This window comes from Alternaria burnsii, assembly GCF_013036055.1.
Source record: "Alternaria burnsii strain CBS107.38 chromosome Unknown 752, whole genome shotgun sequence".
Classification (NCBI taxonomy): Eukaryota; Fungi; Ascomycota; class Dothideomycetes; order Pleosporales; family Pleosporaceae; genus Alternaria; species Alternaria burnsii.
The window spans coordinates 1,586,727-1,610,151 of NW_024066114.1; the positions used below are offsets into that span (position 1 = coordinate 1,586,727).

At 53.1% G+C, this 23,425-nt stretch overlaps 6 protein-coding genes across 6 annotated transcripts; 3 read left to right on the forward strand and 3 right to left on the reverse strand.

Moving 5' to 3' along the window:
• Positions 1-624: 624 nt before the first annotated feature.
• Positions 625-7,638, forward strand: GT037_006624 (uncharacterized protein; the record flags this gene model as incomplete). The annotated part of the gene is made up of 2 exons (XM_038931671.1): positions 625-640; positions 692-7,638. 2 exons carry the CDS (start codon positions 625-627, stop codon positions 7,636-7,638), a joined length of 6,963 nt encoding a protein of 2,320 aa, XP_038786168.1.
• Positions 7,639-7,845: 207 nt separating this feature from the next.
• GT037_006625 (carbohydrate esterase family 16 protein) lies at positions 7,846-8,879 on the reverse strand (the record flags this gene model as incomplete). Its single annotated transcript, XM_038931672.1, has 2 exons — positions 7,846-7,987; positions 8,047-8,879. The coding sequence occupies 2 exons, from the start codon at positions 8,877-8,879 to the stop codon at positions 7,846-7,848; spliced, it is 975 nt and encodes a 324-aa protein (XP_038786169.1).
• Positions 8,880-10,648: 1,769 nt separating this feature from the next.
• Positions 10,649-13,741, forward strand: GT037_006626 (oxysterol binding protein 1; the record flags this gene model as incomplete). The annotated part of the gene is made up of 2 exons (XM_038931673.1): positions 10,649-10,684; positions 10,730-13,741. The coding sequence occupies 2 exons, from the start codon at positions 10,649-10,651 to the stop codon at positions 13,739-13,741; spliced, it is 3,048 nt and encodes a 1,015-aa protein (XP_038786170.1).
• A 430-nt stretch (positions 13,742-14,171) lies between these two features.
• On the reverse strand, positions 14,172-15,865 carry GT037_006627 (plus-3-domain-containing protein; the record flags this gene model as incomplete). Its single annotated transcript, XM_038931674.1, has 3 exons — positions 14,172-14,899; positions 14,951-15,648; positions 15,792-15,865. 3 exons carry the CDS (start codon positions 15,863-15,865, stop codon positions 14,172-14,174), a joined length of 1,500 nt encoding a protein of 499 aa, XP_038786171.1.
• Positions 15,866-16,183: 318 nt separating this feature from the next.
• GT037_006628 (catabolite repression protein cat5) lies at positions 16,184-16,987 on the forward strand (the record flags this gene model as incomplete). Its single annotated transcript, XM_038931675.1, has 1 exon — positions 16,184-16,987. One exon carries the CDS (start codon positions 16,184-16,186, stop codon positions 16,985-16,987), a length of 804 nt encoding a protein of 267 aa, XP_038786172.1.
• A 318-nt stretch (positions 16,988-17,305) lies between these two features.
• Positions 17,306-21,231, reverse strand: GT037_006629 (mrc1-like domain-containing protein; the record flags this gene model as incomplete). The annotated part of the gene is made up of 2 exons (XM_038931676.1): positions 17,306-18,317; positions 18,371-21,231. The coding sequence occupies 2 exons, from the start codon at positions 21,229-21,231 to the stop codon at positions 17,306-17,308; spliced, it is 3,873 nt and encodes a 1,290-aa protein (XP_038786173.1).
• Between the last annotated feature and the right edge of the window lie 2,194 nt (positions 21,232-23,425).

Consider the following 23,425-nt stretch of genomic DNA (forward strand, 5'->3'; position numbering starts at 1 on the left):
GTGATTACGCTGGAAGCCATGATAGCTGTATGCTACCAATCTTGAACAAAGAGCTCTTCTAGACTGGCAATAATGTATAGGGAATGGTAGATCTGCTGATTGGTCTCTTGGTCCGACCCAATGCTGACTGATATGAAGGCCACTCTAATCATCATAGCTCAAGCTTCCCCACTCTGTCCAAGTCCTTAGTCGCATTGGCTTGTTGTAGCCGACTACGAGGCAAGCGCAGCCTCCCCACGTACTCCATACGGTGGAGCTCATGCACCATGCTTGCGCGTCAATGCACTCACTCATGCCAAAAACGACTACCAGACGTGTCATGCTCGGTTACGATGCATGATCGCCGACCTGCATTATCGACCTTAGGGTTGTCTTGAGCTATCCATGAAGCTCATCCTGGCTCAGCTGAATTAGCTCATGCGGGCCAGAGCTGTTAACACACTTTGGGATATTCACCAGCTCACACTATGACGGTAAGCTGTTGATCTATACTGTCAAGGTACATATGCCCCGCTCGTGGTCTGTGAGGTCCACCTCAACCGATCGTAGCTGTAGAAGGTATTTCATTATATAGAGACGGCTCGTGGACTATTCGGTACATATTCTTCATGTTACTCCCAATCCATGTTACAGATTTTCAGTAAGTCGCCATCTTTTCCCACATAGCGCTGTGCTGATCCCCCTCTTCTAGAGAGACATAAAAAGAGACGCTCCCAGGCAACTGAAGATCCTCAAACCACAAATAGACGCTCATCCTCCCTGGCATCTATTGAGACTGACACAACATCGTCTCCTCCTTCTACGAGGTATTCATCTTCGCCGCCGTCATTACCAGTGTCCAAAGGCCGACCATCTCCTGCACAGATCAGTTACTCTACCTCCGCAGTACCTGAACTCCAACTCCACACAGTACCTGAAGCTACTGTAAGACCTGCTCCAGTAATAAGGAACTCCTTGCCACTCTCAGCGTCAGCGTCTTCCACCTCGGCTGTATCTACACCGACTCGTGTTATTCCTACAACACCGAACTCAACAGGCCGTAACACACAGCTTGTTTTTGAACTGTCTCCTCAGCCAGACAGTCCAACTTCTCCATCTCCTGTCCGCTCTCAACCATACAATCCACCCTCTCCATCACCCATCCGGCCCTCAGTGAGCGCCTCAGTCTCCACTGAATCTGTAGATACAATCAAACCACTACAACCTTCGACGCCTATCATGCAAACAACTCGACCCACTTCAAGTCGGCAGCAGACAAACGGCGCGAGTGCGGTGCTGTCACCACCGGCTTCGCCTCAAGCTCTCTTCCGTACAAAGGGTCGTCTTCCATCATTCACATCTTCTCGCGCAACTAGCGGGAACTTCAGCACAATGATGTCGTACAACAAGCGAGGAAACAGCAACAGCCACCAAACCTCATTGGTCCAGGACTCGGCAGCCTCTCTCCGGAAGAGAAGTGCGGCCGAGTTAGGCGCAGGCGTTTACCAGAGCATCGGCAATGTCTCCTATGTTGCGTTTCTTGAATGGATCAGGTCCGAGCGTCTAACCACACTCCCCCACAAGGGTAGTCGTTGGGACAAAGTTCTGATCCGCGCGCTATACTTCGCTGAGCAGCTTCACAAATTCGAGCTAGCTGTGAGGCCCTTCGCCCAGGACAGCAGTTCAGCAGCCATCATCGGGTATGGTCATGCGCAGCTGCTTCTCGAGCTTAGCCACCACAACTCTGAGGCTCTTGACAAGGCTTTCTCCGTCTTCTACAAGTTCGCCATGTCATTCCAATCGGTTCTGCATCGTTCAGAGTTGTTGAACGCGAGTTCAGAAATTACCGAACAGATCTGTTTGTTGTACACAGATCTTATTACTCTTGTGGTCGACGTAGCAATCAAGTTCTACAAGACCGTCAAAGGCATGACACCTGGTTCAACCACCCTTGACATTTTCGAGCTGTTCGGTGAAACAATCGAGACCTTCCGTACCCGCCAGAATAATGTGGTTGAATTGATCTGGCAATCTCAGATTGAGAAGGGCCACTTTGAGGAAGAGGAAGCCATCGATGTTCAACATCTGAGCCGATGGCTATCTTCGCAAGATCGTGTGATTGCTGCAATCACCAGGGATCACGAGACTTACGTAGACAACCAAGCGGAGTTTACTTGTCTCTGGTTCCTCAAGCACATGACTAGATTCTTCCAGAGCGACAACCGCGTCTTCCTTGTCACTGGTCAGTCAGGTGCCGGAAAGACGACACTTGCTGGATCGATCGTTGAGCGATTGCAACGACCCATGAGCAAGAAGCAATACGACACACTTTTCTGCTCGTTATCTCCCGACATTCCGACTGCCGCTACATCATTAGCAGTGGTGAAGTCCTTGTTGTTCCAACTTCTCAATCTTCGCATTGGCAACATGGGCGTATACAAGGCTCTTTTCGACGCCTACCACCAATGCAGAAGCTCCGATGACCTCAAGGCCTACGAGGAATGCTTATGGCATGCGCTTGGCGAAGCTCTCAGGAACCCTGTCAGTGGTGGCAACGAACTGGTGATGATTGTCGACGGTCTTGACGAGATTGCGGCCTCTAACAGTGCCTCTATTCAAGCTGCTGGCGTTGTCAGCCCTGCTGATCTGCTTGAGAGGCTGGCTAAGGTCACTCAGCAGGGCAAGGGTGTAAGGCTGATCACATTGTCTTCTTCTATGAAGCTGCCGTCTTCGGCCAAGGGGATCCAGCATCAGATTATCAACGAAGATGTTCGTGACGATCTTCACGCTGTCGCACTACGGGCTCTGATTCACAACCACCACTTCCATGGTCAGCGTCCTTTCGAACAGGAACAAATCTTGGACCGTATCATTCGCATGGCGAACGGGTCATTCCTACACATCACATTGACTTGTGAGTTGCTGAATACCCAGAAGTCACCAGATGCCTTGATGAAGACACTGGAGGGTTTTGAATCTTCCAAGCCGTCTGTCCAGGACTTGATTCTCAAGCTCTTCACTACTCTAAACCCGACCAACGACGCAAAGACATTGCTATCGTGGGTTTTGGCCGCTGAGCGACCTCTGACCATCGACGAGATTCAGACCCTGTTCTCAGTCGACGTACAACGCGGCACTATATCAGAAAAGGGTGTGAACACGAACGAGATCTTCAAGACGCTCGCACCATTGTTCACTCTGCATCAACGCATAGTCCGCTTCAAGCACCCCGTCATTCACTCCACTCTGCATGACTTCTCAGCCAATGGAAAGATTCCTATCCCTCTGAAGGACAGCGAAACGGACATGCTTCTCAGGGTACTTGCTTACTCCAAGCATACTTTGAAGGACCACACAGCCGAACCGACTTTCGACACATTTGATCCTTCAACCCCCGACAGATTATTCAGGAAGCATCCTTTCCTCGAGTACGCAGTGCGATACTGGGTTCTTCATCTCCAGCAGTCTCCTCTGGCTCCTAAGTCGTCTGGCGAGTTCAAGCCCACCGGCGAACTTCAGAAGGTGTTCCCCGAAAGCACCATGTTCCCGATTCTGGAGTCTTACTGCTGGGATACCCAATTGCCTATCCCTGAGGCTCTGGAGTTACAGAGGCTTGTTAGCATCCTTCGCAAGAACATGCTCCCAGAGAACCACCCTGGTCTTCTCCAGACATATCTGTCAATTGTCACAAGCTATCTGCTCATCTCGAACGTTACGGAGGCCACGAAGTATCTCTACCTGTGTACTATCGTCAGTCGTAAGGTCTTGTCGGATATGCATCCCTTGACCTTGGATTGTGCAAGCCAGTTCTTGAAGATTACGGAGACTCAGACAACGACCACTAGGACTGAGATCATGACACGCCGTGAGGAAATTTTGAAGGTGTTGATTACCACCTATGAGCGTCAATACGGCAGCACCTCTGAGCTAGTTATCGAGACTCGCAAGGTTCTGGCCCAGCTTTACGAGACCATCAACGAACAGGAACGCTCCATTGAAATCTACCGCCTCATTCAGGATGCCACCATCCAGCTTTATGGCCGAGACTCGCATCAGGCCCATGATATCCATGATCATCTCCAAGTGACTCTTGGAAAGGGCACAGGCGATCGTGAGATTGAGATCTACGATGACTTCTCTTTCGAAGTTGACCAAGATGATGAAGAGCACGTCGAGATTCTCACCATTTCTACTATCAACGCAATGTTGATCCAGATCCAAAAGCTTCTCACTATGAAGAGGTTTGCTGAAGTCGAGAGGATGTACGTTGAGCTCTGGATGGAGGTCTCATCCAAATGCCGCACTGTCCAATCTGTGGAATGGCACGAGAAGAACATTGAGATTGCCACCTCTTATTCGCAGTTCTTGAAGAGTCAGAAGCGTACCAACGAGTCTGTGGCTATTCTGACCTCAGTCTGGCAGCAGTATGAGTCCCATCATCTGTCCTTTGCGAAGAGCATCGTTCAACGTCTCACAAGCGTTGCCAAGGAGATGAGAAGCATGAATGCGCACTCTCAAGCACTCTCAATTTTCAAGTTTGCCCATTCCTATTACCGCAAGTCCAGCAGCGAAGAGTCCTCTGAGTCGCGTGAAATCAGCCAGCAACTTTCCCAGACTTCCAATGAGCTCGTCCAGCATAGTCTGAACAGCTCTAGCTCTACAACGGAAACTACGACGACCATTTCGGAGTCTGTCTACCAAGACGTGTTTTTCACAACCATATCGAGCTCCAAGACTATTGAGTCTAGCACTATGGCGCTAGCCAAGAAGCTGGTAGTGCAACACATGGCGAAGAAGAACTACACTGCCGCCATCAGTGTTGTCCATGCTACTCTGCAGCGTACATGGTCTTCCTTCCTCGCCAACTCTATCCATGATGTCACCATGGCGACCGTGTTCACTCAGGAGTCAATCGAGCTTGTCGAGCGCCTCGCAGAATGCTATCTGCAGACACGACAGCTTGAAAGGGTCGACGATGTCTACAGCCGCTTCTTCCGCGCTGTTCTAGTCACCGAGAACGTTGACAAGGCCATTTTCGAGAAGTCGAAGAACCTGTTGATCAACTTCTACGACAAGCACGGCTACGCGGACAAGGCAATCAGCACCTACCAGGAGATCTTGGTTGTTTACCGCAACCGTCTGGGCCACACGCACGAGCACACCATCCAGACCTTGTATATCCTCGCTCAGAGATGCCGCAGCCACCCTCGCAACCATGGCTACTGGCTGGACTACTACCTGCAGATCCTCACGGCTCTCAACAAGGACTCTGATGTTTGCCACAAGGATGCTCTGGATGCTATGCTCGTTGTCACGGTCACCTACTGGGAAGACCGCAGGTACGCGGAAGCCGTAACCTTCTACAGAGTACTCTGGAACACTTTCGTCCGCCAGACCAAGCAGCACAAGGTCTTTACCGACGTCAAATTTGTTGAGACACTATACGAGCGATACTACCAGTGTCTGGAGGAGACCAAGGCCAGTTGGTCTGAACTCTACAAGGTGACCAAGGAGTACCGTGAGACTTCCATTGCCGTTTTTGGTGCTGAGTCGACCATCGCTGTCAACGCAACCCTTGCGCTCGCACAGGTGGCTCAGAGCAGCGAGCAGCATATGTCGGAGGCCATCTCGCTCTACGAGGCGGTCTCGCAGTCGGGTAAGCAGGTCATAACCACTACCAGCATCTCGGAGATCAAGCATGCACTGTCATCTCTCTACTCCAAGCAGATGCACTCTTCTTCTTCCAGCAGTATGAAGGCCGAGACCGTGCAGCGTGCTTTGAGTATGTCCGAGTCGCAGTTCGAGCAATCCACGCGCGAGAATGGATACAGCCATGAATCTTCGCTCACAAGCTTGAGGGAACTCTCGTCTCTATACTCGCGCCAGCAGAAGTCGGATGTTGCGGTTAAACAGATCTCAAGGACTGTCTCCGAGATCATTTCAAAGGAGACCTCCTCGCAGAAGCAGATCGAGTCCGCCAGGTCTATCGCTGCGACCTTCCAGGCTATTGAACAGGTCAACACTGCGCATGCGATGGTTCACGAGCTTCACCGTCAAATCTGCGCCAAGGACGCTCGCAACGCATCCAAGTGGTCATTTGACCTGACGAAGAGCGGCCGTACGGCTATCGCCTTCCTCGCATCTCTCCAATACAACCTTCGTAAAGATCTTAGCATCAGCTTCTCGGAGATCTACGCTGATTTGACCATGGAGTACATCTACTGGGTGCAGTTCCACCAGACTCTCGACAACAACGAGAGCCTTACCAACATCCTTCTGGCTGCCGCTCCTCTCCGTTACTTCCTGCGCCGCAACGACCAGAAGGACATGATTGCAGTTGTCGAGGAGCAAGCAGTTGGTCTCTTTGTCAAGCGTGACGCACAGGACTTGAAGGACTTCAGCAAGGAGTCGCCACGCATCTTCATCATTGGTATCCTTGACCATCTGGGCAACGGCCGCAACAAGAACTTCAACCGCGCCGTTATCCTGTCCTCTAATGAGAGCGTGGCCAAATGTACCAAGGCGAAGATGTTCCACGAGGCATACGACATCGCCAACCTTGGCTTCCTCTACGCCAGCAAGCATGACGGCTACAACGGCCCGCGTGCTATCAGCATGGGCTTCAAGCTTGCCTCGCTGCTTGTCGGCCGCGATGGCGAGAAGTGCCCCGACCCTACTCTTCGTAAGAAGATGCTGGTTCTCTCCAACCGTATTGTCAAGAAGATCTTCGAGATTTGCAGGAACCTCAAGATCAACTTTGCTCAGGTCCAGTTGTACGAGCTGAGCCACCTTTCGGTCCTCCTGGGCGAACAGGAAGACTACGAGAGTCTCGAGTGGCTCCTCACAACTCTCTGGCAGACACGCGACGCGCAAAAATCATGGCCCGCCGAGGTGCTCCTCAACCTTGGCCGCCGCCTCATTTGCGCTCGCTACCTTGCCAACGAGGAGGTCAAGGCCATCCGTCTCGCAGAAGACATTGCCTACAACATGCGCCGAGCCCACGGTCCCCGCGCTCCAGTCACCATCGAGACGTACGAGCTCCTCGCCCAGCTCTACACATCGACTGGCAACAAGTACCAAGCGCAAGCTGCCAAGGGCGAAAAGACCGCTGGCCTCGCCGCCGACTACTTCAAGAAGGCCATTGGCATTCACGAGGATATCCTCCGCGTCCTCGTCAACGACCCAGCCAATTCCGCCAACGAGGACGAGGATGACGATGACGATACCACCGCAGAGCTCCTCGCTCGCGAAGGTGTCAACGTCAACAACGCACCCAACTCGCCACCCTCTGCTGCTGTTGATTCCGACGCGCTCGACAAGTCGGCGACAGCGCTCAAGCACCTTCACCTCCTCAAGCTTGCGTACCAGCGCTACGGTGGCTGGCCCAAGTCTTACGACGAGTACGAGCACCTCAACGCCCAGTTGTTCCGCGTGTTCGGTTCAGAGGGCAAGTGGAAGGGTGTTGAGGGTACGGAGAAGTGGGATGCGAAGGCATTTGGTGCTGGCAAGGCTGAGAGCCAGGAGGGTGGCTTCCAGGGTATTGCGGACTGGAGTCTGGGAAGCGATGAGCTGGTCTCTATCGGTCACGGACACGGACAGGGTCAGCACACTGCCATGGTCAACGGAAATGCCATGTTGCACAACAAGAGGATCAATTAAGTGAGGGGCTTTTTGCTGCCTGTTCTTGTGAGCAGATTTTGATCATTTTTTGAAAAGTTCTGGTTTCAAGCACAGTTATCTAGTTGGTAATAGTAATGTTATGGCGTTCTTGAGTCGACTAACCCGTTCATCAACACTTTGGTGCTTTATTTGAGGCTTACATATATACAATGAATCTTTAAAATCTTCGCTCTCTTCTTTTTTTCTTTACTCTTTGCTCAATAACTCTGCGATTGAAGCTGCAGTGGCGTTGTGAATAGGGAAAGTAGGATGTAGCTCATTGAGCCACAAGTACTCATTGACTGGGTACTCGCAAGTGTCGTTCTTGGTGTACCAATCCGGTGTTCCACTGCAACTTTGTTAGCGCTACCCAGTTCGTCTGCATCCACATCGCCAGGAACAACTTACTTCATGTAGGCCGCGCAGTAGTCAGTGACATTCTTCAATCCGGCGGTTTGCTCATAACTAGCGGGGTTCTCAATGACGGCATTGAACAGACCCCAGGTATCATGTATAAAGGCAGTGGTTCCAGTATGGTTCGCCTGGAACGCGTTCACCATCTCACTGAGCCTCTTATTCCAATCCAGGATAACTTTACCCTCGTTCTCCTTTGCGTAACCACCGTCATCTTGGTTCAGCGTCATTGGCGCAAGATTGACAGGCGGCACGCTCAGGAACAAGAAGTTGCGGGCGCCGGTTGCGTATACGTCTTCGAGGAGGCTGCCGTATACAGAGAAGATGGTGTCGTAGAGCGTGGCGTTGTTGAGCCACCAGCTGTTTCCTACGTCGTTGATGCCGATGAAGAAGGCGAAGAGAGACGATGCGGATGACCAGGGTGCGGTATCCGGATGTGCACCATATGTGGGAAGGAATTCGGTGCGGACTTGGTTCTTCATGCTGATGACTGTGGGCGCGTATGGTGTTACGAGGTCGGAGTCAACAGTGGCGCCTCCATAGGCCATGTTGTAGGTAAGAAGGTCACTGGCATTGTAGGTTGTAGAGAGGAATCCAACCCAGTTGGGTCCGTTGGAGGACGTGTAGCCGGGGTACGCCGGGTTGCCGAACGGGTTTGAGGCGCTGGGTTGTGTTCCTTTCACGTCGAAGCCGGTCTGCGTATAGGAATCACCGAAGACGAATAGTTGTTTGACATTCTTCCAGCCAGACCATGATGAGCCGTTCGAGTATGGGGCAGCGAGGCCGGTAGTGGCGAGAGACAGCGCGAGAGCAGTTGATTTGACCATGTTGTTATGAGAGTCCTAGCAGTAACACAGAATGCAAGTAGCCAAGAGATGAGTTCTGAGGAGGAGCGGCCCGTTAAGTATGATGCGAACAGTATTGTACCAGTACCAAACTAATCCGGGTCTCCGGAACAGACGATCTACAGGTGCGAACGAGGTAAATTAGATGAAATTACTCGTTGTATGCAAATACCCCACATATTGGAAATAGAGGGCAAACTACACTGAATCGCTCGCGGAAGAATTCTGGAAAGACGTTTCTGATGCACTAAGAGGGTTGCGCGTGAGTAGTACGCGTAGAAATGCTTGTCCGGAATAGAGTCCGAAGGCATGATGCTCCGTGTTGAAATGGGTATAGCGGGATGATTTGCATCATCATGAACGCGAGGTAGCCTCGACATTGAGGAATTCGTACCTACGTTTGTCGATCTGAAACAAGATGTATAATGATGCCAGGACTTGCATCGTTCGAGGTGTTTGGTGGAAGTTGTGGCGTAGAGGGGGTGCTGCAGGCGGTGCGATTGTTTACGACAGTGTTAATAGCACAGTCCTGTTAGCCCCAAACGGCTTGGGCATAAAGTGAAGAGTACGCGATGCAGTGTGCCACCTCGAGCTGGGTGTGCAGACGCGTTGTGGTATACTTGTCCTCAAGTCTTGTTGTCGGGCTGGGTGGCTGGGAGGCTGGGAAGTTGTGCAGCCCGAACCCAACGCCAATTTTTCAAAAGCTTGCCCAGAGCTGAATTGCAGGGCGAAGTCAGATTATGAATGCGCAGCCTGGTTATTGTGTAAAAAAAGGCATGGTACGATGTGGTCAGATGCGTTGAGTGAAACAGGCCCTCGATTTGTTTCCAAGAGTGGGGCTGTCGCAGGTACTCGTTCATGGCTCGTATAGCTATCATGGATACGGCGAGTCGGTGTCCATGGCATCGGCCGGCAGGCCTCTGTCACGGGATGTAGAAGGCAAACAGCCCTGGAGTGGTCCACAGCAGTAAGGCATGATAACGGAGAGTCGGATGAAGCGGGAGCTGCAAGGCAGGAGTACTGGCATCGGCCGAGCAGGATATTTACAGTACATGTGCAGGCCTCGGGCGACGTCATATACGGAGAAGTTGCTTTGGCATGCTGCGATGGCACGAAAAGGGGAGAAAGGTAAGACGGATAAACAAGAAACAGTGTGGCTAGAAAGCCGGTTAGTCGAGTAGCTCAAACGGGGAAGAGGTGTAGAAGAATAATGGAGTGGCTGATGAAAGATGGCGTAAGGCTGAACAGGCTAACCAACGCAGACCCTGGGCGATGATGGTCCCAGCCGCCAGACAGCTGTAGCGTCGACACATGTCATGCAGGCATTGAAACATTCTCTGCACGCTGCGCTACGTCTTTTCTTAGCTGCTATAAGCAAAACCCTCTGCTAGTCTTGTCCCAGAAATCCAGGGAAACAAAAAGAAAGGCCTGCATCCCTGAACCGGTGCTCTACCAGACTACTCGGCCTCGCAGCAATCCGTATTCCGACTCACCACCACATCGTTGCCAGCGCGCCGTGAAGCTGACAAGGCACCGAAAACCCGACCGATCCTTACGAATCCGACGTCCGAAATGTCCGCTTGCTAGGAACAACGTCACAGCCGATCCCTGCATTCGCTCGACCGCCAAACGTTTATACAAACAGCCCTGCGTATTCAGCGTCCAAGCCCCGCGTATTGTCGGTACCAAGATCCACAGCCACAACCACAACAACCTCATACAGGAAGTAGTGTTACTGCACACAGCCAGTCATGGCTGGAATGGAGAACATCGAGGTGCATAGCAAGGTATGTGCAGTGTCCACGTCGCGCTCCCACGCTGATTGAAGCCAGTCGTACCTTGTAAGATGGGTCAATGTCAACTCAGGACATACCATATCATGGAGCGTTCAACCCCACAAGAAATCTATCAACTTCGGCATCTTCAAGCACCCCGGATCAGCCACCGGCGCAACTCCAAACCTGCCAGCCTCTGCGACTGTCGAAGCCGGTCCTGGCACCCCGAGCCTCGAGCCGCCTACAACGCGCGGACGCGGAGCCTCGACCTCACGAAACGATAGGACCGTCGTGTTAGAGAAGCTGGCGGCCATTGGGCTGAAGCAGGTGCACTGGCATGGGAAATGCGAGGCCGATTTGGTGTCTATGGGCACATACGACGTGCCAGCAGGAGAGGGTGGCATGTACGGATTGGTCTTTGACAACACCTTCTCCAAGACTGTTTCCAAGACAGCCACCTTCGTCCTCATGACATATCCGACGAATGCGGCGCCCAAGTCTGGCCATCACATGCACTATGCGCACGCCATGGCCGGCGCGAGCACAACGAGTCTCCCCAAATCGAGCCCCTCTATGGGCCCCGTCGAATCCTCGGAATCCTTACCACAAGCCTACGCCGAGCGACCAGGATCACAACATACGCAGAAACAAGCCAGTCTTTCTGGCGGCTCGTTCCTTACCGGAGTGCTGCAGAAGAAGAGGAGAAAGAAGAACCAGGGCTATGCCAGGAGGTTCTTCTCCTTGGACTTTACATCGTCTACCCTCTCCTACTACCGAAACGACCATTCCTCGGCATTACGTGGAGCCATACCTTTGTCGTTAGCAGCTGTTGGGGCCAACGAGGACACGCGAGAGATATCCGTCGACTCTGGCGCCGAGATCTGGCAACTACGGGCAAACAACGCGAAAGATTTTCAGATGTGGAAGAATGCACTTGATCGCGCATCAAGATCAGCGTCGGATAGGGGTAACATGGCCTCGCCAACACTACAAATCAAAGACAGTCCATTCCAAAGCCTTGGGCATGTCATGAATGCGGCCGAAGAGAACGAATGGGCAAGGGTCGAAGCCTTGGTCGGCAGAGTTTCTGGTACAAGAGACGCGGTCCGACGGCTGGCTCAGGATACCGATCCCAAGTATGGTGCATCGTCAGCGATAAGCGTTGGCAAGGTCAATGATAGTCTTTCTCCAACACCCTCCGAAGCTGAATCAGGCGACTACTTCCCAGAGCAAAAAGCTCCTGAGAAGATGGCTTTTTGGAAACGCAAGCCGAGCAGTTCTGGCCTTCAGAGTCCGTCTGGTGGTATTTTCAAGAGGAGTGTGTCCGCGCAAGTGGGTGCCGCATCACCTGGGGCCGTTCCTCCTGTACCACCTCTTCCCTCAAATGCGTCGATAAATGGCAGTCTTGCAGTGCCCAAGCGCAATGGTCGTGCAAGCACAATGAGCTACTCAAGCTACACGAGTCATACACACGAGGAAAGCGTTCACGACAACTGCATGGCTTTACTCAAAGATCTGGACTCTGTCGTCAAGGACTTCTCTGAACTGATCAGCGAAAGCAAACAACGACGGATGCCTCCACCTGCACCTCTCTCGGCCGTGGAATCTCGTCATAGCTTTGAATCAGTAGCCGAATCCGTTGATGAGTTCTTCGATGCACCGGATGGCGACGCCAACAGGTCACAGCTCCTTACCATCCGCCGCGACAGCGAAGAGGATAGGCGCGAACGCGAACAATCGCCGGATGCCGACTCGGATGGTGAATCAGAGTCGTCATCAGAAAATGGCAGTGTTGGCATGATGGATCGACCTCGCATGTCACGTGAAACTACTCCAGCGCTTTTCCCTACACGACCCAAGTCACTGACACCACTGCCGCTTGAACCCGTGAAGCGCCGCGGTACGGTCCCAGCTCCAAAGGTACAGCCTCCAAGTCTTATCGCGTTCTTCAGGAAGAATGTCGGCAAAGATTTGTCAACTATCGCGATGCCGGTATCAGCTAACGAGCCTACATCTGCACTGCAACGACTGGCAGAGCAGCTGGAGTACAGCGAGCTGCTCGACGCTGCGGTGACTGCCACGCCAGATAACGGTGAGCGCCTCGTCTACATGGCCGCATTCGCCATATCAGCATTTAGCAACGCTCGTGTCAAGGATCGTGCTATTCGTAAGCCGTTCAATCCCATGCTCGGCGAGACCTACGAACTTGTCCGCGAAGACAAGGGTTTCCGTTTCTTCGCAGAGAAGGTTGTCCACCGTCCCGTCCGTATGGCATGTCAAGCTGAAGCTGCAGAGTGGACGTTTGTGCAATCGCCAACACCGATGCAAAAGTTTTGGGGCAAGAGTGCAGAGATCAACACCGAAGGTCGTGTGCGTATCTTCCTCCACGGTTCAGGCGAACACTACTCCTGGACTCTCGCAACCTCGTACCTTCGTAACGTCATCGCCGGTGAAAAGTATCTCGAACCCTCCGGCACTATGACCATCATCTCAGAGACCACGGGCGCAAAAGCCATCTGCACCTTCAAAGCCGGTGGCATGTTTGCCGGCCGCTCAGAAGAAGTTTCCGTCCAAGTTTTCGACGCCACCGGCTCCGTCCTGCCCATGGGCGCAACAGGAAAATGGACGACCGACCTCCAACTCACATCCAACGGCCAGCCCACCGGCAAGACAATCTGGAAAGTAGGTGACCTCGTCGACAAGGCTGAGAAGCACTACGGTCTGACCACTTTCGCTGCTGCCCTCAACCAAGTCACGGCCATCGAACAAGACCACATGGCCCCCACGGATTCCCGCCTCCGACCCGATCAGCGCGCGCTCGAAGACGGCGATGTGGACAAAGCTGAAGCACTGAAAGCGCGACTTGAGGAGAGACAGCGCAGTCGAAGAAGGGTCATGGAAGAACATGGTGACGAATGGAAACCACGCTGGTTTACCAAGGTCGGAGCTGTGGAAGCTGCGGCGTTGGGTGACGAAGAAGTTTGGAGACTCAAGGGTGGGAAGGATGGGTACTGGGAGTGTAGGGAACGCGGTGACTGGGGTAATGTCCAGGAAGTTTTTGAGACTTAGTGTAGAGTGTTGTTTTTTAGCGACATTTTTTTGGTGTTAGATAGTAAGCGACGTTGACCATATCACGCAGACAGCGCGATTGAGAGAATCCCTGTTGTTGGAATTGATGACGGGCTTTTTGCATCAAAGTTATGTGATGAAGATTATGTGACAAATAGCGTCTGACACGACATGGTACAAAGCGTACAGGATGGTATCAAAACATAATCCTTGGTATATAATACTATGGCAAGAATGGAAGCCGAATGCGGCAGAAAGACCTCATACCCTTATAGATAGCCATGAGTCTAAGGCACCGAAAAACACCGCGCAATGCTAATACCCAAAAGTTGAGAGACTTTTATCTAAGGGTCTACACGGAAAACTGAATCAAAAGAGAAGCTAAGAATCGATACCAAGCCAGGCCAGATCAAGTTGCTTGGTGGCCTGCTCAAATCTCAATATCCATGCCAATGTCCATGTTAGCAATGATATCGTCATCCATCTTGGGTTTTCTGAATGTCGGTAGTCCTTTCCGCTCGGTCTTCTTCTTGCCTTGCTGTGGTTGTTGTGGGTTCGGTGTGCTTGCTCGGCTTGAAGCGTCGCCGTCAAACAGCGCATCGACGTCCAGGTTGTTGTTCTTCCTGGCCGCCTCCTCCTCTTGTGCCTTCCTGGCCTCTTCTTCTGCTTTCCGTCGGGCCATCTCCTTCTTCTGCTCCATCTTTTTCTGACGCTGTTGGTCAAGTTGTGCTTTGCGGACACGCTCAGCTTCTAGGATGCGGTTCTTGCGGTTCAACTCGGCGATACGTGCGGCCGCTGTTTCTGACTGTGTCGCAATCTTGGGCTGGGCATCTGAGCTGGAGCGGTTAAGGAGATGTGCGTACTTCTTCGACTTGGCGATACGTGCGCTGATGTCGGCATCAGTCCAATGGTGGTTCTGCAGGGCCTTGAGATCGTCGTATTTCCTTTGAAGGTATGACTGTGTGGGGACCTTGGCGTTGGCCTCTATAAGAGATTGGCGGTATGCGTCGAGGTCGCTCTCGCTGAAGCGCTGGTTCGACAAGAATTGGAACTGGTAGTCCTTCTTCACGGAGCCGTGTTGGGCGATGACGTATTGGTCCGTCGCGACGCGCTTGCCGTCTTTTCCTTCGAAAACGTAGGGTTTGCCAGCTGAGAAACCTAAAGATAACATGTTAGCATGATGCGCGATGTTGGTGTTGTTCTCCTTACCCTTGATTTGCGCCATCTTGTACAGGGTCCTGCGTTGAGCATCCTGGCCCACACCAACACGTCCAAATGCGCCAGTCATGGCCTCTTCGAAACCTGGGTGGAAACAGACTTCTGAGAAGAATCCTCGACCAACACGAACGGACTCGAAATCGCGTAGGGTGGCAGGCACCTCTTCGCGGGCCTTCTCTGGCACGCGGTCGTCCCACTCGACGTCGCTCTCACCATCAGCATCGACGTCTGAGCCACCGTCTCGGTCGGCAGAGCTGGACCGCCTGCGGCCACTGCGTCGGTCGTCGTTCCGTTGCCGCTGCTGACCGCGCTGCTCACGCTCGCGCTTGTATGCCTCGAGCTTCTCGTTCTTCCGCGGCTGTACCTTGGGGCGACTGCTCTTACGCTCGTCGGCGTCTTCGGAACTAGCCTTGCGCTTCCGGTCGTTCTGGACGTTTGCTGCGCGCCTGGCGAGCTCGGCCTTGAAGTTGGCGCTGCTCATCTCCTCGGCACGTTGACCCAGAATCTCTTCACGGTCCAGTTGTGACAAGCCCAGGATGTGGCGCTTGTCTGCCTCGTCGATGTACTTGCCCTCTAGGGGGTAGGGAACATCTGCAGCGCGCTCTGGTACGTCATCGTCGCGGTCTGAATCCGACTCGTCCATGGCGTCGGATCCTAGCGAGTTTGGCGATGAGGCGGCGGGCGACGAGCTACGTGGAGTCAGCGCCATGGTGCGGCAAGGGGTTGAGGTGGTCGGTGGAGAGTTGGGTGGAGGGCTCAGAGCATTGGAAGCGATGGAAAGTCGCGACGCAGAGGCAGTGGAGGAGGGTGACAAGTGAGAGAGGGTACTCACGCCTCGCCTTCTTCGACGTCTGCATCTTCGTCACCGCCAGCGAGGGCGAAGAGCTCATCGTCGATATCTGACATTGTGAAGGCGGCTCGCGAGGATTTCGCGGTAAAGTCTGGGTCGTAAAGGCGATGGTGGAGGCGAAAACGATGTCGCTGGGGGGACTGCGAGCGGATTCGGGCGTGGTTAGGGGGAAAGAGGATGAAAGAAGAACGTGGGAAGTCCAAAGGTCGGGGAAACGCTCGTTGCGCTTGGGCCATGCCGCGTTGAAAAGTGGGCCTGGTTAGCGTGCATGCAGTGAGCGCATCATACCTCAGCAGACGATTGTTGCGCCTGCTCGGCCCAGGAACAATCGCATTTTGCTTTCACTTTTATTGTACAATAGCTAGGCGTCCAACATGTCTTCCGTCCTGCTTTCACCGCGGGCCGTATCTCACAGTGCAGTCCGCCGCGGGCTCCAATACCCTGTGCTCGAATTCCTCGCCCCAAGTACCACAAGCCGTGCACCACGCCAAACGTCACGCCTCTCCAGTACCGTATCAGCACCACAACCACCACCTCCTCCACAGTCTGAATCTCCGCAATCACGGCCCTCGTTGCAAACACAGAAAAATGGCAAGCCAATACGGCCGCTCACGCAAGAGCAGCAAGAGTTCCTTTCCTCTGCGTTGAGAGTGAACCAGACGGGTGAACTCGCCGCCATCCTGATATACGCTGCCCAATCGCCCGTCATCACACGGTCACACCCGCACTTGCGACCACTTATGAAGCACATGTACGACCAGGAGGCAGGCCACTACAAGTTCTTCAATGAGGTCATCTCCAAGCACCGCATACGGCCCACTGCAATGACACCAATATGGACCGCTGCGGCCACCATGCTTGGCTGGTCGACTGCTGTCATGGGTCGTGAGGCAGCCATGGCCTGTACCGAGGCTGTCGAGACAGAGATTGGTACCCACTACAACGAGCAGGTGCGAGTGCTGCTGGACTGGGCAAACAAGTGCGAGGCGCGGGGCGAAAGTCTGGGCCCCGAGCTGGACAAGTTGGTAGTTGAGCTAAGGAGGATACGAGATGAGGAGCTGGAGCACTTGGATCATGCGGTAGAGAATGATGCCAAGGAAGCGAAGCCATACGACTTGCTTACTGAAGTTATAAGAGGAGGCTGTAGAGGGGCCATCTGGGTGAGTGAACGTGTGTAGTGTGATGAATGAGATGTAACATGTAAATACTGTAACATATGGGACACAAGCATGGGTATTGAATCGAGGGTCGCACGTCGACCTCATTATCAAGTACCCTCTTTTACTAGGATCAAGCGGGTATTGATGTTCCTTGTCTTTCTGCGCAGAAATTCGTTGTATCAAGCAGTAAGAGCAGAAAGGACTAAGAATTGAAAAAAAAGCATAAGTAGAAACTATAACGTAGTAGTGCCTATGTGCAGCACGTAATTAAATTGACGCCAACACCATGTGAGTATATGCTACCAGTTGTCCAAGACCCAAAACGTTAAGCGTGCATCACTCAAACCCACCGCTAAGATCGCTGAGTACACTCCTCATACCCTGTTTCCTTCCACCTTCCACCTTCTTCCGGAGTGCTTCCTTCCTCTTTCCCTCCTTCTTCTCCAGCAACGCTCTTCGCTCTGCCTCTCGTGCCTGAGCGTGAATGTTACTCCTTCCAGTACCACCTCTCCGCACAGCACTCTCTTTCGGAGTACTGTTGCTTGCTGACCGTTCGCTGCTGACAGATAGATTACTAGTCGCCTGACGTATGAGCGAAGGAACGCGGAATCCTGGCGTTGCAGCAGAGCGAGTTGGAGCATGGAAGGCTACATTGGAGTCTCCGCCTACAGATTCGTCGACTGTAGATTGCCGACTCAGGGTCAGACGGTCGATGATGGGTTTCCGCGACGCTGGGACAAAGGCAGCTTCTTGGTCATCTTCGGCGTCGGAGAGCTGCGAGTCTGGTATCACGATGCGTGGGTCTTCAATGAGCTCCGAGATAGAGTCTCTGACATCATCCGCAGTCAGAGGCTTGCGGGCGAGGCTGTCGGATGCGGCTGTGCGGCGCATGTGCGGAGGTGGTCGGTTCTCCTTTTGCGAGTCTTGAGACTTGCGCTTAAGTGGACTGTTTGGCGTTGACAGGTTTTGAGACTGGGCCTGTGAATCTGGAATGGCTATGTCGTCACTTTGGACATTCTCTTGAGACTGCGAGTCGTTCGTGTCCAACTCTTTCTCGGGCATGTTGAGGTAGTCGTACTCGCCCTCGTCGGCAAAATCAGCTAGTGTGTTGAAGAATGCCTTCTTCTTGTCGTCGTCAGCGAGTGCCTTGACTTTCTGGTCTTGCAACAAGGCGTGAGTCTGCTTTTGGAATGCAGCGCGCTTCTTTCGCTGGCGCAACTCGGCCTCGTCTTCGGAATCGGACATGTCGATACCATCGTAGCCGCCAGCCCTGCGCAGACCGCCCTTCCTCTGCATCTTCTTGTAGAGCTCGGCAAGTTGCTTCTCGTCGTCCTTCTTCGTCTTGTCACTGATCTATGTTAGTATCATCAATGTATATGTGAAGATGGAAGCTGAACGTACGCGTAGAAAGCGGCAATCTGGCGCTCGTCAACCTTGACATCGTTGTGGTCGATCATGTCCTTGAGGTCTTCGTCTTCCTCGCCCTCTTCATCGTCACTGGCTCCTCCAAGTCCAGCATACTCATCTTCAGACTCCTCGGCTTGCTCCATGACAGCCTCCCTTGCCATGCTCTTCTTCTTATTGAACTCTTCGACCGCCTTCGCCTTCTTGGCTTCTTGCTGCATCTTCCTGAAAGCATTCTTGCTATGCTTAGGAGGGCGTTGGATGTCGTCCTCGCTCTCTTCCTCAGCATCGACTAGGTCGTCTTCAACGTCAGAGAGCTCAACAGCTGCCCCTCGTCGTCCACGCTGGAGCTTGCCCTTTTGCTTGATCGGTGATTCAGCAACGGGCATCATGACGGTATCGACTGTGGATGGGGGCAGGACAAGGCCTGCTGGCGACCGAGAGAAGGAGAAGCCTGCATCCTGGGTAGGCTCGAAGTCCTCGACCTGCGTTCGCGAAAACTGTGGGGAGGTATTGACTACTTGGCCTATTCCCATGCTGAACTGAGACTCATCACCAGCCTGTGCATTCTTTTGTGGAGACACCAGAGACTGACTGTTGGGAACCAGGAATTCTGAAGCTTGGCTAAAGTTTGCGCCAGGTTGAGTATCAGGCAGGTTCCTTAGGAAGTCCAAAGAATCTTGCTCAGTGTTAACGGCGGTAGCAGGCTGTGAGTCGGACTCCAACTCGGCCATAGTGCCTGCAAACATCTGTGTGAGCCCTATTCCAGCGTTGGCGTTGCCAAAACCAAAAGCGGCCATTGCGTCGTTTTGAGTTGCTGGTTGAGTGGGCGTGGCAGGCCTAGGCACCCCAGCATCGCCATCTTCATCGTCTTCATCGATGACTCGATTGCGAGCACGATTCACCATTTGTCTGCGGACTGGCGCAACCGCGTCGTCGTCATCCATATCGGCATCGGTATCGTCTTGTTGAGCTTGTACCTTCTCCGCTGGCTCATCGTCTTCGTCAGCCATTCCATCGATGAGAGGATCCGCGTCATCTGGGTTGCTTGCTTCGTCTTCGCCATCGTCTTCGATTTGCTCATCTTCGGAGCCCGAGAGAACGAGTTCAGCATCTTCCTGGTCATCGTTCTCCCCCGGGTTGGCATCTTCCTCATCACTACCAACGTAGTCGCCGTCGTCCTCGTCGCTGGATGGGAGATCATCAATGGTCTCGCCGTTTTTCTTCGCCTCCTTTCTCTCCATCTTGGCTAGCTCAAGGTCCTCTTGCCTTTGCTTCTCAAGCATTGCCACCATGTCGTCGATTTCTTCCTGGCGCTTCTCCCTCTCCTCTTCGGTCTCGGGGTTATGGCCTCGCCTGATCAGGTCGGCTATCCTCTCTTCTTTGGCTTTTGCCGTTTGCTGGCGAGCCTTCTGGGCCAGCGAAAACTCCATCTCAAGACGAGTCACTATCTTCTGTCCCTTCTTGCTCTTCGGTGGTGATTTCACCAATTGAGCAAGAGCACGAAGATGTACTAGCGATCCGGCCTCGTGGTCCTTCTTCGTAGGTAACCGATCAAAGACAGGGAATCTACTCTTAGGCTTCTCTACCTGTAGATCGTCATCCGAATCAGAGAGCTCCACCATGTCGTTGTCCGCAGCCTTGTGAATATCTACCACAGCTTTGCCCACAGTCACTGGCTCGGTCTGTTTCATCCAAGGATGCACTGGCAGATGTTGAAACTCAGGTGCTCGCCCTTTACCCTTGTCGAGCTTGACGGACTCGGGTGATTGTGCTTTGTCGTCTGCCGCTGTAATAGAAGTTTGTTGATCTAATGGAATATCCTTCTCGTCCGGAGCATTTTGTCTGGGCGGACTTGTTGGCGGCGTGTCATGTATCTGGTTCGCCTCTGCGTCAGAGGATGCCAATGCTGAGCTGGGTTCTGGTGTGGGGAGGGTTACCACTTCGGCGCCAGGCGCTTGATAGTTGAACTTCTTGAACAGATCCTGTGTCGTGAAGCGCTTCTTCGTTTTGGCTTGGTGGGTAAGCTGCATGTTACGGCTTATGCGCTGCTGGTCCCGCGCCATCGCCTCCATAGCCTTTTTGCCAGCCCTGCGAGTTGGCTTAGCATGTTGTGTGAGCCGCCTACCCCCCTCGCCATCTGACTCGGTGCCTGAACCCTGATCCGCTGGCCGCCGTGCAATCTTCTTGGGCTTGGTTTGTTGTGCTTCCTCCTCCTGTTGCTTCGCCAGTCTTTCCTCTCGAATCCGTCGCACTCGCTCTTGCAGATCGGCATTGTGCAGGGGATGTGAAGATTCGTCTGACTCTGAACCAGCATTCGGTGATCGTCGCGATGGCTTCTTCGCTGGTGACGGGTCTGGCGTGACAAAGAGCCCCGGCGATGATCGTCGTGATCGTACGGTTGGTGATGCAGACGCTTGAAGGCTTGCTGTCTTCGTCCGGGTTGTGGCTGGTTTGCGGATGTTCGCTCGTACAGGCATCGCGTCCTCATCTTCGCTACTTTCAATTGTAGCAAGAATTGGCGTTTCCTGTTGTGCTTCTTGTGGAGCTGCCGATTTTAATGATGAGGAGTTCTTATTGGCAGCTAGTCGTTTCTTCATAAGTTCGTATGCGTCTTCCCCATCGCTCTCTTCTTCCTCATTAGTCTGCTCGATATCCGGTCGAGGGCGTGCTGTTGTGACTGGCTTTGCGCTGATTGTGGGCGTCGCATCGTCTTCAGATGCGGACACTTCATTGTCAGATTCGGCTTCGCTCTCTGAAGAATCCACGGCAGGTTTGCGTAGAGCTGCTAGCAGCTTTGGTCGAGGCTTTGCCGACGCGTCTGTCGCGCGTGCTGGCGAGGTTTGTGCTGATGTCATGGCTAATGATGACAGGACTGGATGGGATCTATATCGATACGAGCCCTGGTTTGCCGTTCGCGAATATGGCGTCTCGATACGTGGTGGTTGCTTTCTGCAGAGGTCGCGTAAGGTCTTCGTTGACGTTACTCGGGAGAAGATCTAGATTCCGGTGTATGGGATCGTGTTAAGCGCGTATTGCAAAAAATGACAATGTACGTAGAAAGACAGGACTAGTTGTGCAAGGCTGCATACGTTCAATTGCAAATACACATGGCGGGGAACTGTCGTTGTTGGAGCAAGCTTGGACTACGCGTGATTCTCGAAGTCGCGACACGCGACGCGACTGGCGCTTGCCACATGTGGCTCGTAAGTGCCGCCATTCCTTTTTCGCGCTCTACCACCCCATCAACATTACGAGACCGCCGACAACGCATCGTCTACAACCAACGTCGCAGCTGGCGATGTCTACCGGAATATCGACAATACATACTTTGCTGCAGAACCTTCATTTTCTTTGTCCGAGTGTACCCACCACTCCCAAGGTCCGCTAACACTCAGCCGAAAACCTCTCCCGAGGTCTACTTCGGCCACCACCAGACATGACACAGAGCTATTCGTCGTCGCGTGTGTTGTGCGAGCGAGCTACATGGGATGCATGCATCCATAGCCCGCAAGAGATTGAATGCCTTGGTTTACCATTCCAGATCCCGACACATCTGTTTATCCATTTACCCTAGATTTCGATCGCTCCCGACACCTTCCAATCATCGTGGTGCGCCTCCGAGCAAAAGATGAACGGAACGGCCGTGTCGCGGACTAATTGGGTAATTTGTTCGCAAGCGTCCACCAGGTGCGTCGTTACGAGTGCCTCAGCCTTACGCCTCGTTTCTTAACTAGCAGGCGTCTGGACCCGCTGCAGGATACACTCCGCCACACAACTCAACATCAGCATGAATGCACACTTCCATGCAATCTCTCCATCCCGTCGCTGAAGGTTCGAGTTGGCCTGCGCAAGATGGAGGCCTGATCACGTTTCATGGGATCTGAATCGTCTTCGCTTACAACAACCTCTACGCGTGAATCAGAAGTGTTGGTGACCCCACCTGTTGCTAGCCTTTTGCTTTTTGAACTTGATGCATGGGAAAGTCACGGAGTGTAGGAGCTGCTTCGCATGAACTCGTGCACTGCCTGGATGGATACCTTGGGCACGCACCACGACGACCACACGCAGCGGCGCCGCAGAACACCCGCTTGGTCAGCTCATCTTCACGATGATCATACATCATCACACTGGTGGTCAGTCCTCTTTACAGCGGGCGCGTTTCGACTTATGCAAGTTGGTGGTCATAGCAGAAGAGCAAGTTGACGTTTTACAGACGTCTTACCTGTTGCGATCGGACCATCGCGTTCCGCCAAAAATAGCACCCGTTCTTCGTCGGTAACGTACCCCAGAAATACCGTTGCCAGCCAAGCAGATCTTGCAAGGGCCGCTTTCACCTTGACTGCTCGCGACCACGCTGGAGCGATCATTCGACGTTATGCGGGATCTGCAGAACTCCTTGCCTTATCTCGCGTCTCAAAGATGACGACAGATGTGAGGAACAAGCGCCCAACACGCTACTACGCGTACTATGTAGTGGCGCGATTGGTGGCTTTTGCCGAAACGAACACGATGTGCTGCAGCAATTGAGCTATTGACGCAACCATCAACAAAGCACCTCTTGTTACTCACGGAACTGGTTGCGAAACGCTTCTGGACTTGTTTTCTAGTGTGGAGTTGTAGGACGCGCTCCGAAAGCCACGCTCCTTTTTTGCAACACCATCCCCAGAGCCGCATTCTTCGCAGGAACAAATGCTGAGACGAATTTCGGGCCAATGACCGAGTGCGTTCTTCTCTTACAACGCGATGGATCGTAGATGGTGGGGTGAGGAGTTGGGCTTAGGTCACGGCTGATGCAAGCGACGGCTCCAGATACCTTTTACGCGTTCGACAGCAAGGTGGAGCGGTACGACAGCTTTCAGATGGCGAGCAGATGCGCGTTTCATGTGGTCTGCTAAATTACCCCTGAGAATGCGGCCCTAGGGTGGTAGCGCTGGGGTCCCTGCAGCGCCGTCGCGGCGATCTCCCTTAGAGCATCGCGACGCTTGACGCGCTCACAAATTCAGATCGCAATAGGAGAGTGAGATCACCGAGGGCATTATTGACGACTAG